This window comes from Dinoponera quadriceps, unplaced genomic scaffold, assembly GCF_001313825.1.
Source record: "Dinoponera quadriceps isolate SergipeBrazil2010 unplaced genomic scaffold, ASM131382v1 scaffold367, whole genome shotgun sequence".
Lineage (NCBI taxonomy): Eukaryota > Metazoa > Arthropoda > Insecta > Hymenoptera > Formicidae > Dinoponera > Dinoponera quadriceps.
In genome coordinates, this window is record NW_014554712.1 from 2,282,354 (window position 1) to 2,300,284 (window position 17,931).

At 43.3% G+C, this 17,931-nt stretch overlaps 2 protein-coding genes across 7 annotated transcripts; one reads left to right on the forward strand and one right to left on the reverse strand.

The window, feature by feature from the left end:
• Positions 1–1,371: 1,371 nt before the first annotated feature.
• Positions 1,372–3,190, forward strand: LOC106741105 (protein BCCIP homolog). Its single transcript, XM_014612764.1, has 3 exons — positions 1,372–1,524; positions 2,076–2,330; positions 2,442–3,190. Exons 1-3 carry the CDS (start codon positions 1,417–1,419, stop codon positions 2,982–2,984), a joined length of 906 nt encoding a protein of 301 aa, XP_014468250.1. The 5' UTR covers positions 1,372–1,416; the 3' UTR covers positions 2,985–3,190.
• A 32-nt stretch (positions 3,191–3,222) lies between these two features.
• On the reverse strand, positions 3,223–16,050 carry LOC106741104 (shootin-1). Of its 6 annotated transcripts, none has more exons than XM_014612760.1 (12): positions 15,436–15,747; positions 14,874–15,051; positions 12,948–13,098; positions 8,351–8,728; positions 6,704–6,817; positions 6,513–6,607; positions 6,225–6,378; positions 5,627–5,755; positions 5,408–5,553; positions 4,460–4,988; positions 3,952–4,010; positions 3,223–3,752 (listed from the first exon to the last, which is right to left on the reverse strand). In XM_014612760.1, the coding sequence occupies exons 4-12, from the start codon at positions 8,721–8,723 to the stop codon at positions 3,606–3,608; spliced, it is 1,746 nt and encodes a 581-aa protein (XP_014468246.1). In that variant the 5' UTR covers positions 8,724–8,728; positions 12,948–13,098; positions 14,874–15,051; positions 15,436–15,747; the 3' UTR covers positions 3,223–3,605. The 6 variants fall into 6 exon arrangements, with proteins under 6 accessions (XP_014468246.1, XP_014468244.1, XP_014468248.1 ...); XM_014612758.1 differs by having other exon boundaries at positions 15,267–15,747; XM_014612762.1 differs by lacking the exons at positions 14,874–15,051; positions 15,436–15,747 and adding an exon at positions 15,839–16,050.
• Positions 16,051–17,931: the final 1,881 nt, after the last annotated feature.

Below are 17,931 nucleotides of genomic sequence, written 5' to 3' on the forward strand. Positions count from 1 at the left end.
GCTCAAAGCACTCACTAAACGTCACGGGAGAGCACGGACAAAAAGGACTGCCGGTTGGTCAATTGTTGCTGTCTACGATTCGGGGCAAGTGTTCTAGGCCTGGGACGTGCTTTCGATAACCTACAGAAAGCACTGCTCCTCTCTCGTGTGTCGTAGTACGGTCGCCTGACGTAGCGCCCGGACCGACGTACGCCGTGGTGCCACCTGACAGACTCCGGGAAATTCGAGAAAACGGCATTTCCTTCGGCCCATGCGCGAGAACTTTAATCGAATTTCGGCGTTGCAGCGCCGACAACGGGCGGGACGGCCTCGCTTCGCTGCACGCGATCGACTGTCGCGGAAATTTGAATTTTGCCGCGCGCTCCCTCAATCGCCCTTCCCGCCGCTCGAGCCTCTTTTGCTGTACGATTTTTCAATATTGTTCGAACGAGCAGCTGCGAGCTACGATCGTACCCGCTCCTCTCGATGACGACTCTTTCAGTACAGAATACATTGATTCATTTCACACGCAAACTTTGTGAAAGAGCTCTGGTACGAGGAACGAGGCTTGCTAACACTTCGTTTATCGAAGTATGTAATGTTTCTTAGCGATGGTCTGCTAGAGTTTTTTGCTTTAGAGACTTGTGTTTACACTCATTCAGAGGTAGCGCGAGTGACAAGAGCTTGTGTAAACTTGCCATCTTTCGTCGATCATTTTATCGTTAGAATATGTTATTATTTTCACAAAAATCGGAATTCCACGACTTTTCTTTTTACTTGTTAACATAAGATGACGAGTTAACCATAGAGTTAGAGAGAGAAGCTTAAGTCTTCGATTTGAGAGGATGAATTTTGATATTCCAGGTATGGAAAGAATTACCTTGTGATAGAAATCGAAGCAAAAATTATGAAAGTTACTTCGTAAGCCGATTCGTGTAATGCGCGAGACTATCATGAGGATGTGATGCGATGTAAAAAGAGCAAATCAACCATTGTTTTGTGAAATTGCCTCTCGTAGGTTATACGAAATCAGTGCAGTAAAATATAAAGACAATTGGTCTGTCTCACCATAAAACAACTCTAATCCATATTTACCATATGTGACGCAAGCTGCATCCTCGAATAGCCGCGACCACCGGTGCGAATGCTTGCCATTTGCGTTAGAACTCGGACTCGCATAAATTAACACACGACGCGACGTTTAAGCGAGCGTAACAGCCTTTTTTGCGTGCGCGATCGCGAAGCTTCGAAACGCGTGAGTGGCGCCACTCTACGGTGGGAGTGGCAATCACGCGCCCGTTTTATCCGCAGAACGAAGCGATTCGAGTCCACCTGTATGATGGTCAGTACGGTAACTGGTTTACCGACAGATCGTCGTATAACCTGACGAAATGCATCAGTCACTGATGCACCATCGTGTTCGATAGTACTGTCGCAATGGCCGCTCCGGCGAAAAAACGTGATATCCCGGGAAATTTGCACGAGGAACGCGACGACGAGGAGGACCGAGACTCGTCAGTATGCGAGGATGACGGGGATGAGCAGGTGGGTGAGACAATTATTTGTATTCCGCACGATATATCGCGATACCGGACGAGTTAACCCCAACAACAACGACCACGCGGTCGCTTCCCTGCGCCGCAAGTTCAGTTTTCATTCCGTTGGTCGTTCAGTTTATCTTATTCTCGTCGATGCGACCGGAGCGCATCACGAAAAGAATGGAAATGATGGCTCGACACGCGCGTGATCTCGTGCATGAAACGAACGTTCGTCGCTCAGCTGTCACTCCAGCCCGAATGGTCCTCGTTCGATAGGGGCTGAAGCGATATTAGTAGGATAATATTAATCATCCTGCTTATCGGGTTTTTGTCCGTTGTTTGGTCGGGCATCTAACACGTTTACTGTCTATTAGTCACATGTGAGTAACGTTGCATTGTTATAATTTGTTGTAACACTAAGGTATGTATTATGTTTAATTTTATAATTTCCCATATGAATTATTCGTATTTTTTACATTTCATCATAGATTCTAATTGACTTCAGACATGCGAGCAAGAAAAAATAATACGACTTGATATGATTAATGACAATTTTAGGGAATGGAGATTCAAGTGGACTTCGAGGGCCGCAATCCGCAGGATCCAGATTATCATGGGATCAAAATATTGCTGCAACAGCTCTTCCTCAAAGCTCATATTGACTTAGGTGGACTTACAGATTTAATAATATCTCAAAATTACGTGGGCTCCGTTGTTAAACAGTCCAGCGACATGGAAGAATCGGACGATGATGACGATGATGTTAACGATGTGTTTGGTATCACGACTGTTATTAATGTCTCAGACAGGCAGGTGAGAGAAATTAAAAATGATGCGTGATTATTCTTGTATTCTGAAAAACTCACTCTTCGATCAGCCTTAAGCAATCCTTCTCACACGAGAACATTGTTTTCTTCCTTTCAGAACCTTCCGTGCATACAACAGCTCAGAGATCTTTTGAAGCAATTAGCGAGCGAGCACGCCACGGATGCGGCCAACGCCATGATAAAGAACGTGCTGGAGAACGACGCGTCACAGTTAGGTTTGCTCATTAACGAGAGATTCGTCAACATTCCGGCGCAAATTGCGGTGCCGTTACTCGAGAATCTGGTCTCCGAGGTGAAGCGCGCCAACAACAAAAACATGCCGTTTAACTTCTCCTACTACATACTCATCTGCAAGCTGTACAAGTGGGAGGATAGCAAGAAGATCGGCAGGAAAGCGAGAAACAAGAACAAGAACGCCGACAACGAGCCTGCTATTTTGTGGAGCAATCGAGAGGAGGAGATCTTCGCGGAAGAGGCTACCGTCAGTTTCGAATTCTCCGTGGAGAAGGACTCGGACACCGGTCTGTCCGGCATGTGGACCGAAACCGACGACGAGATGGTACCTTACAGGCGCGTTCTCCTTTTCGAAGCCTCGAAATTGCAATCGATTATCGACAAAATAAAAAGTCAGCTTTCTTAATCTCGTATACGCGAGTGGGAGTAGCATCGACGATGATACGGCTTCGATTCACCCTTCCCCGCGTAACTTCCTTCTCGCAATAGTACGGGAGGAAGGGATGTGCTTCTCAGAGACAATTTCTTTTATACCTTGCGTACGACGACGTATAATTGTGACAGCACGTGTACGAAGCTTTATGTAATAATACACCTTCTACATAACGCTTACTGCAAACTGTCTCCATGTATTTTCCGTCCACTCTCATATTTCTCCGGCTTTATTTCGTCCGACGTTAAAATGTTACATACAGCGAAATATTCCACTTCGGTCTTTTCACAAGAGATTTCGTCTCACACTTCGAACACACTTTCATACAGTGGTATAAAAAGTTCACTTCCACTGTCGAATATAAAAACAGACTTTGCGCGAATTCCGATTGAGCAAGGTAAACCTACACATATATATACATATGTATGTAAAATGAATGCACATGTAAGATAACAGAGATATATATATCTTGCTAGAATATAATAATAGTAATAACATATATATATATATATATTTAGGTCAATCACTTGAGAGACTCGACGGACATTTTTGGAATCGTAAATTGCTTCCGTTTCGCGGGCAGCTTTGGTTTTATTAGGACATTGCATCCGGCGGTTTGATCGTCTGCCTCATCGGCTTGGCTCTCCGCCTCATAGTACCAAGAATATTCAACATCTCGGAGACCGCTGGCGGTGCGCTCTCTGCTTCCTGCCGTCTCCTCCGCTCCTCTTCTCTTTGTTTCTAAAATCAACAATCTCGCTCAGCATACGTGTACACTTAGAGCTTGTCGAAGGAAATATTGCACTTTGCCCAAACAACCCGAACGGAGAACCCGCCGAAAGAAAAGTGAATTTCCCAGAGATGCTCGGCCGAGATTGGAAAGTCTCCCCGACATCTTTACGTCATATACATTTGGATATTTATACAGTCCGGTACTTACGTCTGTTTGTTTCAGCGTAAAACGTCCGCCTTTGATCTGATTGATGATATCGTCGATCACTAAAAATACCGGATATGTGTCGTATAAGTATCGAGCGAATTACGTAACTTTCTCGTAACCAATGAGTGATGATCGCGTTGTAATCTGTTAGGTATACAAATTAATTCGGTGCTTTTTTTTTTTCATGAAATTCAAAGTTTCAATTTACGAAGAGTCCAGTACAAGTTTAATGTTTGACAGAATTTCCATTATTTTCTATGAACTTTACTCCATCCTACCTTCTTTTCGAATAACATCGTGAGAACTACTGTCTTCTGAGGTTACATCGGCAAGGCCGTCGACTATTGTAGTACTTCTTAAAGCTCAAGGCTGGCTGACTTTCGAATCACCGTAGGACAGGGAAAAAATTTTAAATTGAACCAGAGTTACAGGACATTGAGTGTAAAGGTGACCGAATTAATTTGTACATCTAATAATTCACGAGGAAATAACGAATCAACATAATTACCAGGTTGTTGCGCAATCGTAGGCGTTTTCTTCGGCGCGATACCGAGCATGCTCTCCATTTCGCTTATGGCCGTGCGTTCCGCAGCCGATTTTTCTCTGGTCAGCAGTTTTATCGTCGATTGACCGGGCGCCAACATCGGCGGCGGCGGCGGAGGTGGCGGTGGCGGCGGCGGTCTCGAGGCTTTCTCCTCCAACTCGCTGACTTGCTGCTTCAATGAACACACGACGCTCTCGAGCTCCTCCACCGATTTCTCGGCCTTCTCGGCCCTCTGAAGCACCATCTCCAGTTCGGACTCCGCGAGTTTCAGTTTCTCCTCGACTATCTCGAACTCCACGTTCGACTCTTTCTCCTCCAATTTCTCCTGCAACATCTGCACCTGAGACGCGTGGCTCTGCTGCTTCTCCTCCAGCTGCCTCTTCAGGGACTCCACCTCTTGCAACACGCTCAACAGTCTTCCGTTTGGGTCGTCTCCGACCTCAGCCATGAGAAGTGCGCTTTGGTGTGCCAAGACGTTCCGTTCTTTTTGTACCTAATCGTACGTACCGAGTTAATCAGGATTATTATGTGGTCGGAATGATTTATAATTGTTGCGATTTTCTCTGACGCGTCTCGGAAAGTCAACATATATAACACGGATAAAACAGTTTGTTTGAATTTGACTTGAAATGAACGAAGCGAACCGCGTTTTGGTCGTAGGAAACAGAATTTCTGGAATTATAAGAACTGAATTTGACTCGTAAGAACGTTTGTCCATTTCAGATAAATTCAACCAAACTATCATTTTTCCGCGCATTCTTCGTTCGATTTTTTCTATCGAGAGCTTTTGGGAATTTGCGAGAATTTATTTTTTATTCCAGCTAGTAAATTGTAACAGGGATCATTTGTATGAGCAAAACGACAATTCGTGTACCTCACAGGGGATTAAATCGGAAGGGGATGACGACGCACCTTTTCGGCCTCTTTCTTGTAAATCTTCGCGTTTTCCCTTTCACGATCGCACTGCGTCTTCAGGGCCTGCACCTCCATAGCCATCATTTTCGTGACCCTCTCCATGTTCTCCTTGTACACCTCCAACTCGTTAATTTTCTCATCGCCTGCGACAGAGACGAATCGATGGGTTCGGCGTGCTTCACCGTGCGAGATTACGGGGCATTGTGCTTTTTTTACCTTTTTGCCGGAGGGCCCTCTCCTCCTCCAGCTGCGTGGTCAGATGCGTCACCTGCTCCTGTGCTTCGAATTCCTGAAGCCGGGCGGAATGAAGTTCCGTCTGGAGCCGTGCTATTTCGCCGCTCAGTTCTGCAAGCGGGTTCACGGGCCGGTTGTTAACCACCGTCGTTCTCTCAGTGATATTTTCCACAATGATCGTATGTTTTTTATCGTTTTCTCTCGCGAAATGAGATAGATGGTAATTTGGAGGGAAGAGAAATTGCTGAACTTATCATCGACTCAAGCCGAACCGATCTTCGCTCGTAATGTCCAAAAAGAAGGAAAGATACAGAACGGAAGCATCCCGAGTCGAAGTTTTGATGCTACTTAGGTGGCTTAGAAACTAATAAAAACTTCGTTTTTTGAATCTTTAATTCTACAGATTTAATTTCAATGCTTTAGCAACCTACTTTGATATTAAAACATTGTCAGAGTCAAAGTAATAAATTATATTATTAGAATTGAGATAAATCTATTTTGCTAACCTGCTATACCGTGTTGTAGAATTAAAGGTTTAAACATAGGACCAAAGTTACGACTCAATTGCAATCACGCTTACCCTTCACCGTTTGCCTCAGCTGGTCCAAATCCTCGAAGTTCGAGTCCACTTCGTCAGTCACGTCGAAGTCCAGCGATTGCTCCGGATGGGTGTGCAGAAACTTTTGCGCGATGATTTGAGATCTTCGCTTGAGCTCGCGATTTTGCCTATACCACTGAAAGCATACCGGCGCATTTCAGGACACGATAATAGCGCTTATAGTAGTAGCTTATACCTATTTTGTCGAATTTTATTATTTTACTATATTAACTTTGTCGATTATAATTAAAGTCGCAACTGGTGGATCACCTGAGACGCCTGTTGCATTGCTTTGTGCATCGCATTCGTCTCTACGTCGTATTGAGTCTTCATTTGCTCGTATTCTTTGCACAGCGCTTCGGAAACTACAAAGGAAGGGAAAAGTCGAGCGCGTGAGGACCAATAATTTAAGATTAACATTTATTCGCGTCGTAACTAATCGACCGATTGAATGTGCGCACCTGTTCGCATCTTCAGCAGCTTCTGTTCCTTCTCCTGCAATTGCGCCTGCAGTGTACTGTTTTCCCTCTGCAATTGTTGATATTTCCTCTGCAGGCTCGCGTGCTCTTGGTTCGCTACAAAATCAACCGTCAATTATCAAGGAGCGAGCCGTGTGATTGCTTGTCGATTACTCGAAGCGCAAAACTCACGGGAGATTTACGAGTTGTTGCGATCGTTCATATTTTTATCGTGCATCGATGACACCGACATTTTGTAAAGTATTAATAATCGACACGTTCCTTACATTGACAAAAAAATAGCGGCTAGATCGACAAGATCGACAATCATCCAGTAAAGAAAATATCGTCTCCACTGAACAAATTACGCGCTGGTGCAGCAATATTTTGCGTCGCGATACAATTATTGATCGAATCGTTCAATCGTTGAATCAATCGATAACTCATTACAGCAACCATATTATTTTTTCCAGAGACGTTATGTTCGAATTTTACTCGTTTAAGCAAAATTTCATTGATTCTTCCTTTTTCTCAGCGTGGATATAAGAAACACCATCTGTCTTTTCATTGGTGTAATCCAGATGTTACACATTTATGCCTCTCGATCTAGGACCTTGATCGAGAATGAAACTCTGACGCATCGTGCTGCATTATGCATGCATCGCTTCCAGCAAGGCGACAGTCGTTTAATTACCTAATTTACATTTGAATCTGAGGATGCGCTTCCGAGGAAGCAAAACATAATTCTCTGCACAATATGTTTTTTTCATCTGCTACGTTTATTTTTTAGTTTGCCTCGCACGTGTTGTGAGTTCGATCGACGACACCGGCTTTCGTCGATCGACAACAACTCGTCTTTAGAATATAAATCTCCGCAGGAATGACTCGCAACCAATAACGTATTATCTATGTCAATTTATACTCTCTGTCGTGCGTATAAACACGGTATGACTAATAAAGCGTCATCGCTGTCATTTCATGTGCAAAAGTGAATCACGACGCGATAATCGACTGCACGACTACCCGGTCGATCGTCCGTGAACTGTATTCGCACGACACGCACTTTTCATCATTTAAGAGCCTCCGTCAAGGGAAATCTTGCAATCGCATTGGCACTAACTTGTCGTCGAGCAGGTTCGCTTATCGCATTCGCACTCGATGAAGAAGGGTGTTAAAAAATAACAAGGGGAATCTCGATTTTGTCGATTTGAATATATAAGTACGAGCCACGTTAGAAATAATAATCGTGTGAGTCAGTCTCTTTATCTTAAGGAATCAGGCCACCTTGAAGGGTCCAAAATGAAGGCCAATTACCCCATTTCCAAAAAGTAACAAGATTTATTTAATCAATCTTACAAATCAGTCAGTTCGATATATATTTAATGAAATTTCATTTAATATAATATTTAATGAAATATTCGGCATCGTATTATATATATAGGCCTACATCTTTGCCGATAATGGTAAATACCATTTCTGTCTAAAGTGAAGAGAATCTTTTTAATCTGCAACACTTCTGTACATTGACGTAGTCGTTCTTATAAATTCGAAGGAATTTCAAATATTTAATGCCGCTTTGAGAGTTTTGTGAAAATTTTTCAAATATTTTTTGCTACACTCTCGTGAATTAAAAAATAAAGGAAAAATTACCTTCGTATGTGTGAAGTTTGCCGTTGATTGGTTGAGAAATCCATCTGCGCCTTTGATTGGGATCGTATGTCGCGGACACGGGCCATTGCATCTTTTTTGTCTCTGGTCGTTTCTTCTCGATGCTGGACGTCGACAGATTATTGTTGCGCGACGTCAGCTGTACAGGGGAATTCTGCTTCTCGAGATGTGCCCTGCGAGCGGCCACGCTCATCCCGTCATGGATCCTGTTTTCGGAGAATTTCTGTTTCGGAGGAATGCTTTCTGAGTCCTTGAGCAAACGCGATGTTATAGGCACCGGAATTTGAGTGTTATCCGTGCGAGTGGAACACGTCGGCTGCATGCTCGGGACAATGTTGATCTCCGTCCTCTTCATAATGTCTGCGGAGGAACAGGAGAGAAAAGTGCTCGTTAATTTGTTGGATTGGACGTTAGAGTGTAACGAGAGGTATTTCCTGGATAGCTGAATAGCGTAAATGTCAAGTCGTGTTCTCTACCGAGTGTGAGCGATTCGTTTGTTTTTTCAAATATTCATTCATAATCAATATTGACAGACGAGAATCTTGTGATGTTATTATTATTATATATCACTATTTTTGAAGCGTTATTAACAAGAAACAGCCATTAAAGTGTATTTGACTCCTTTCTCGAACGATTCCGCCCCGACACGTGACGCTAATTATAATGTAAAGCGTGAAATCGTTCACGTTGACGTACGCATGCCCGTCGAGAAATCGGTGACGTTTGACGAGTGTCAATAAACGGAGACACGGAATTCCAAAGGTATGCGTCGCGTCGTCTCTGTGTACATTCTTTACGGACGGCATCATCGATCTTCCATGTTCGATCGAAGTAACAGATCGACTTCCACGTGTGGATAAAAAAAGTGGATAAGTGTGTCCGAGGAACGTGTATTTACAACGGATATCTCGCTATCGATGCGGTCAAAGGTTAATAACATTGGACATTTCTAAAAATAAGCGTATCGGTCTCGCCCTCGCCGCGTCAAGTCGCGTTCGAAATAGCCGCCGTGTCAAAATATATCCTCGCGTCTAATCCGGATTTCACGTGTACCGAAACGTTGTACGTAGACGTAAGTGGACAATCGCTCGAATTGCAATACCTCTTTCCTATGCGACGAGCATGACGCATTCGACATTTTCATATTTTCATAGTCCGCATGGAAAAAAGAGTAGTTGAATTAACGGGACAATAAATAATTCGAGCGCGTTTCGACTGAAGAAGACAGAATTTCGTTTTCTTATGAACCAATTCAGTCTTTTAAGATAGCTGTAGCATAATATCTCTGTTTATAATATTGCGTGTATATTTCTCTTAATTTCACTCAAAATAATAATTAATTTATTAGTTAAATAGTTAAGTAAAGTCAAAAGGAAGTTTTTTTTTTTCAATAAATAATAATCTTATGCAGAGGTTCTTTAATATCGCCATTGAAAATCCGCCACTCTACGATAGAACTACCTTAAAAAAACAGAAATTCTGTTTTCTCCCGTCGAAACGCGCTTGGTCCATTCATCGTCACGTAAATTCAACCAATTTCCTTTTCTTCGTGCGTATCTTTATTTGGGACTGTTAACTGGTTATCGTTTCCGAGATGTGATTAGATACTACTCTTATTCGTCGCTTATCTATCGTTCTCACTAATCAACGCTTTATCGACGGTCATCCGTAATTTTGCGATTTGTAAAACTCGTCAAGCCGATAATGAGATTTCTAAACGTTCGATATGTCAAACGAAATTCTAGTTGAACCAGCAAAACATTTCCCCGAGTGCAGCAGTAGACGAGATCTGCATCGCGTGCGCGCATTTGTATACGTTTCTCTCGAACGAAGAAACTCGGCGAGAAGAGTTGCCGGAACAGAGAGGAGGTTCGCACGCGCTTCTAAAATAGGCGTTCGTTCAAAAGTTTACTCAAGTTGGCTTTCGACGCACGTGTCGAGCTTCGCGGGAGCAAAAGCCGGCCCTCCCGCGGGCCATTTAAAGTTAATTCGTTGGAATGCGTATGCGGGGGCTCCCTCGCTCGCTCGCGGGCCTTCGCAATTGTTCAATCGACGAGAATCGACGAGGAGGGTCGCGGGCCGTTTCGGTTGCCACCCGTTAAAACCATTCACCAGGTGCGCGATCGCCTCGACCCGAGCGTAATTAACTTGCCCTGAACTTCCGCTGCGTCACCCATCGCGTACCGTCGCGAGCCGAGCTAATGCCCTATAAGCGCGTAATATTATTTAATATTATACAATATTCTGGGCATATTCTTAGAATATTATTTTAATATTTAACAATAATTCATATAATATTCTAGGAATGTTACGCGTTTACAGGGTGCTCTCGCGAAAGTCGGTACATTCGCAGAAAAATGCTCGATCGAGGGAAAAAGAGAGGGGGGAGAGAGAGAGAGAGAGAGAGACGAGCATGTACCAAACGCGGGATAAGACAATCTTTCAATGTAAGAAATAAGCGAAGAAATCAATTAACTCTTTCACGCGCGCGTTGAGTACGCGAAGCGGCACAGAGGCACGTTCCACGGCGTTAAAATCGATACTTGAGCCAACAGGAGCGTATCTTTCTCAAAGCGTGCTCTCGACTTGGAATAAAGATTTATTGTCCTTGGAACGTAATTAAAAGAAATCTAATAAATTAGAATCCCAAATGTTTCAACTTATGAACAAAATAAGCGTTATGTACTTAACATATATGTATATTGTTATAATAATTTATCAATTTATTTTCACGATGAGGTTATTTTGTCGCAAATTGAACCGTTCGTCTTATCATTGTTATTAAATCATCATTTATTCACCGGTCTGCGCTCTGTTCTCAAACGTACTGAAATAAGTATACAATTTGCTACGATTCTCTACTTTAAGCATTGCAAGCGTAAAGTTTGAGACTCGTACAAGTAGCTCTAGTTACAATGTTTTGTCGTACATGACCCCTGGTGTACTACATACGCTTATCAGACGTCTGATACTGCCTACGATTGTGTTTTCCTCTCGATACGACGGCGGTGTCATCGATCGTGTTCCACCGAGTATGACAGTATAGTGTGTCATTTCACGTGTATCGTGCACGCGCAAACGTTGGCGCGCGTCCAACGTGGACACGCGTTGTTGCGAACTCGCAAAGTGACCAACCGATGAAGTCAGATTGATACGGCACGGTGAACTAGTTCCGCGATATTTTATCGTGGACATATCGCAAGAAACGGCACTCCCAGATAAAATTAATAACTCCGTGTAAATCGCGATCGACGACCAGTCGGTCGACTGTTCGAAACGTGCGCCGCGCTCCTCGCAAAAATTGACAGGGTATCGATAGACGGTCACGTGACCCGCCGAGCGTCGCCATCGCTACCGCCGATCGGCCGGTCGAATTATTTCGAAATTGAAAGAGGCGCTCGTTCGTCTGTCTCACTCACTTGCTCTCTTCTCTTGCAACAGAGATCGCGAGATCTCTTCAATCTCGATCGACACGCGTCGGTGGTTCGTTCCACAGAAAGTTGCGCCAGTATTGATTTTACTATTGCGAAATTGCGCTGCTATTACGAAATGCCGATCACTATATCGTGAAAAACACCTGCCGGCGTAATAATGACGAAGCGATGCGCGATTAGGTAACTCTCGTGATAACGACATGATCGCTCGAACGGCCAGCGAACAGCGAAATAATATATATATATGTATTTTATTTATATATCTTTTTCTATGTTATTATTATTATTCGTTGTTTCAATATTCTAAGAAGATTTTTATAATATGCCAAGAATATTATAGTGAAGCGGACATATAACATCGATGGAAACACATTCCTACAATATTAAAAAAAAATTACATAACATTCTTAGAATATTATAAGAATATTATTTCAATACTGAATGACATTCATATAATATTCTAGGAATATTACAGGGACCTGCCATTTTACTGGTAGCTGTATGATCTCGCGTCTGTAGAAATTTCCGAAGTGAAAACCGATTGAGAAACAATTTCGTATCCTTAAGAAGTTGGCGCTGTCCGTGTATCGAATACGCGCGCGATTCGACACGGCAATCCTCGTTCTCTCGTATTAATCACCGCATCTACTTGAACTCGTTCGCTCGCTCTCTTCCGCGGAATAATTCGAAACAAAGAGATCCGCGAGTCGTCGATCGCGCGACGTCGTGTATACTTTACACCGCCTCGTGTGTGGACTTTAGAGTCGCGAAACTCGGAAAGCACGCACGAGGTCCTTTCACTTTTCCCTCTTCGCGCGTCAAAGGACGACCGACGACGTTCCGCCGTACGTGGCACCGCTCTCGTCGCACATTCACAGAATCGCTTGAACGCAAACGCGACACGCGCGGGACATTTCGGCACGCGCGCGATCGCAAAGAAAAGGAAAGGAAGAAGGGAATGCTCTCACGTCGCGTCTCCGGGACGAAGGAGAATTGAAAATTCCGGGCGCGTCGTTGCGGCCCACCACGTGTGTTGTCTCGTCGTGTACACGCGTTTTATCCGGATTATCCATCGTGCATTCGCGGGAGAGTAACAATGCGCACGTCACACGGACTACGATTTGCTGAACACGAGGACGAATTACCTTCTTCCGGTCGGCCCTCGTCGTGTAATTGATGGCACGATCGATCCGTCGAGAGCACAACCGACGGAATGATCGGCGGACACGTTTTCCTCCCTTTTTCCCCCGAAGTTCTTTTTAACAGACAATGCCACACTCACATCTGTTCACTGCACTATTTCGTCAGATAAAAAACAATGAAGATAAAGTAGAAAATAGTTGTCAAATATCATATCAGAGAATGACACACGCGTGATCGTACGTCGCGACGGCGAGTCTTTCTCTTGCGGACGCAGCACGTTCACCGGAGCGCGTTCACGAACATACTGGCGCTGTAACGTTACATTATCTTGTAGTCATCGCCGTGGACTACCGCGAAAGAGCTTCGAGAATGCTGCGTGTCGTTTGCTTAAGGAAAGCACGATCGGGGCGTGTGCGCGCACGCACACATAACGGACGCACCTTCCTTCGTAAACGTGTGCAACGCGATAGCGTTCGCGGTAGCACCGTGTAACCGTTGCTCGCCAATGGAAATTACGGAAACGAGAAACTGATGGAGGTGCGTTCATCACGTTTTGTATTCCTGAACCAGGTTGTATTTTTTTACCGTTAGTGCGGTAGAAGTGTGTAGTTTAACTTGAAGGAGAAAGAAACAAAGTTCAGCCTTGGTTCAGGGATAGAAAACAGACGTGCGATTCGGGCAGGTAGCAACTGACTCTTGTGAAAAGAGAAACGCAAAGAAATTCGCACGCGGAATACAAATGTCCAGACAACACCAATGTCTAAAATCGAGACATAAGATGTCTCTTGGGCATGTCTTAAAAACGAGTTAAAGATGTCTTATATTATGATATCTTCAAGACAACTTGAAGATATTTAAAAGACATGTCCCGATTTTGGACATTTGTATTGTTTGGGTGGCTTTCGACTTCTTGACGCATAGTTTTCAAAATAATCTAAAGTATAATTTTCCAAAATATAATCTTTGACTCTCGAGACTGTCTTGGTGCGATACAGCGAGTGAAACTGAAAAAATCCAATTAATCCGCCCGCACGTTTCAGTCTCGCGCACGCTCGGGATGTTGCGTCTGAGAGATATTTACGCAGTTAGTCAGCAGCTGAATACACAAAAAACGCGACCAGTATAAAGTTACGAATAATAAGTAAAAAGACTCGGGCATGTCGCACACACGCACACGCGTGCTGCCATAAAATCTCACGGATTACAGATTGCGCGTCCGGGGAATTTGAAACGGTGCCAAAAGCGGGAGAGAAGGCGAACGCGGGCCGACTGCAAAAAAATCAATAAACAGCGTTCTGCGCGATCGGCTCGCGTTGAAATCGATATTATTTTTTCTATCGACGCGAGAATTCTAGTTAATCTCGAGCGACGAGTGACTTAATTGCGATAAATTACGTGAGCGCGCGCACGCGCTAATTTGACGTAAGATAACCGGCGACTAAGCACTGATAACAGTCTCTCATGACGCAGCCGCGTACTGTCGAGTCGCGGAACTCCATGGAATTAATGCACCACGTGTGTGTGTGTGTGTGTGTGTACGTATACGTGCACACTGAGTCACTACTTCTGAATAATCATCCCGCAATTCTTTGTCCCACCTAAGTCACCACGGAAGCGCATTGTTATCCCGGTTTCGTTGGAGCGTAACAAAGCGGATGCAAGGTATACGCTCGCAGGTACGACGAAATAACGGTGTTAAAAAGCGCCCTGCAAATCTAACTTTCGAAATTTAACTTTTCCTGGCAATGCAAAGGATCTTAGAAAATTCTTATCGTTCTTTCTCATTTTACGTTCGGAAAGCTTTCCGTCTTTCAGAGAAGAGTTATTCGCTCGATGAGGAGAGAAAAATGTGTATGCGCGCGTGCGACAAAAGAGGATTCCGCTTGCGGATTGCAAGTTTTCGCGAAATTTCGATCCCGAAGACTTACCGTTCCTGACCGTATTATTGGACGCACCTTGATTTTTTACGTTTCACTGACTTTTGAGGACCAGCTTTATAATACGGCTCGTCTATCGATCGAATTATTTCATAATAATTAGTTGAGGAACCATTATTGTATAAAAGATATTTTTCATGACGTCACTTCACTCGGCTGTTACAATGACCTAGAACAAGCATGAAACCGCGTTAGTTGCATTGTTGATAATAACGAGGACAGACGTGAATTTTGATTGTACGTCAATTGAAATTTCGTTTTATTTCTGTTTATTCGTGAATTGAAACTTCAAATTCCTCGCTTACTAACTAAAAAAATATTTCTTTTGGTGAAAAATATTTATATTGTTTACAAAAATTACAGATAAAACAAGTGATTTGATACCTCGGAAGGTTGCAGAGGTAAAAACTCGCTGTTTGACATCGAAAATTATTCTAATTGAGTAAACATAAAATTAATAGCTTTTCTTCTCCTCCTAATCTGTATTCTGTTAAAAAATCAAAATGCGTCTGATAATATGGCCAGGAATTGTAACTCTGTGAACTCATCCGACATTGATTTCATGGACGAAGAAGGCAAGTTGAGGAAGTCGGTTCCGTTTCATTGATCCTGACCAAACGTCAGCTTGCAATTCTTCTAGGAGATGATCGACCGAGAGAATGCAGGATTCTTGGCGCACCACTGCGTATATCCGACGGATTTGGTATTAAGAGATGGATGATTAGTGCGGTCTCGATGACGACTGATGCTTCGGTTCACGGTGAATCCTTGTGTTGCGACACACACACACACACACACAGTAGAAGGGATATTCAAAACTGCGTAGAGACGACACGTACTGTACGAGAGCTCAACGTGAACTGAACTAGCGAACTTTCTCGTTGCTCGAGGGAGCTGTACCTAAAAGACAACTATTCAATAGACGAGAAACAATCGGTGGGGAGATTCCCTTGTACCTGCCCTGACTCTTCTCGATAAGGTCATGTTTCATTTTTTCCTGCTGGGGAAAATATTTGAGAAACTTGCGCCCCACGATGCGATATCTTTGCTTTTCTTGATTTGGCATCTCTGACGAGAGAAAGAAAGAGAGAGAGAGAGAGAGAGAGTGCGGAATGTGGGATCGCGGCGCACGTTTTTCGCGACGCCGACCGCGTGTCTCGGAACGCGCACTACATCATTAAACAGCTTTATTGTCTAGAATCATGGCCCTGCTTCTCTTTCGTAGCCGCAGAGGCGTGACTCATGTTCATTAGTCGTCTAACGGGTGTCCCCGCGGGAAGTGACGAGTGGACTGGGATAACTGTGGTTTCGATTACGTCGAAGAAGGTTGGAGAAAAGTTGGCTTCAAGCTGGGCGATTTGATTAGGAGGAAGTCTCGCGACTTCTTCCGCTCACTGGTTCACTGTGGCGCACCTTCTCTCATTCTCATTTCAATTACGCTCGCTTCAGTTTTATCTTCTTAAAAATTCTCCCCACACTTCATCGGAAACCGTGGTCGCGCATCATAATCGTCAAGTCGAAAGTGAAATTGCGAGGTCTCGGCGAGTAATAGAAATCGGAGACAATGGTTTATCTAACTCGGCTATGCTGATAAGGGATGGAAGCTCCTTTGAAGATCCACCGCGTTAATTCGCATTATCTTAAAACAACAAGACTTTTCATCCTGTTCTTGAATCGTATTACTTGAAAGTAAAAAAATCGATCTGCGGTTGAATAGTCCCAAACAGCACAAAACTTAACCACCGGGACATAAAACGTCTTTAAGACATCTTTAAAAAGTCTTAAGATCGTTTTTAAGTAAGATGTCTATGAAGTATCGTTAAGACGTTTTATGTCACAGTTTTAACTTTTATGTTGTCTGGGGTTTTACTCGAAAAATAAAAATTCGGCTGATCTGTCATCGAATCGTATTACAACCTCGACTTTTCAGTAAAATCAGTGGCGAATCATAGCGGAGACTGCAATTAAATTTCGACATGATAAATTTTGTTTCATTGAAAGTATATGTGCGTATGGAATCGTTAAGAACAAAGCCGAATATGGAACGCAATTAAACACTGTCAACAGACCTATCTAGCACCATCTAGCGAGATCAGGGAGAAACTAATTGGAAGTTAGTAAGGCTCGTGAGATAAGTATCGGTTAATTGGGTTTTGAGTTTTAACAGAATAAGATTCGAGTCTCGACTAAATGGCCCGTTAGATCGGAACTGTTTTGACTTTTATTTCTTTTTTTATTGATTATGGGGGGGGGGGTCGATCATGTATACCAAAACGTAATAAGAATTACAAAAGTGAACAAATTTACTCGAACATTTATAATTTCATTGGTCAACACGTAGTGGATTTGCTCATTTTTATAATTCTCTCTACATTTCGAGATATACAATCGATCCCTTGAGTCTCCGCTACAAGCAGCCACTAGTACAATTTCCACCGAAACCTTCGATCCGGTTCTAATTCGTATCTAACGCGATGTGGAACCAAATTTAAGTCGGTGGAAATATAACTAATTCCCTGCTACTTTCCAATGGAAACATTACACTATGTTCCATAGAGATATAAGAATAGAGGGAACAAGCCTGTAAGTGGAAGTGATAGAGGCAAAGAGAGAGATGGATGCCGAGTGTCCTATCTGTCTCTTTCTAGTTGAGCGCTGTGATTGGTTGTTACAATGAGCCGCCAAGACGACCACGCGACGTCAGGAGGGGAGAAAGCAGACTAAAATTTCGTTTTGTAAATATGCGTGCACATGNTTTTCACTCGTAAGAAAGTACAAATACGTAACCTCAAATAATTATATGTTATTTTTTCCTACATTTAAAAAAATATGTAAATGTTGTAGGCTACCGAAGGATGTAGATATAAGGCATAAATGGTTGAATATACTTCAACTACCTTTGTATTTTGAAGTGAAAACAGCATATATTTGCAGTGATCATTTTAGCAATGACAGTTTCTTTGAATTGGATGGAGAAAAATGTATAGCTATATCGTCGTTGGCGCGGCAGCCAATTCCAGCGCGTGACTAGAAAGAGACAGATAGGACA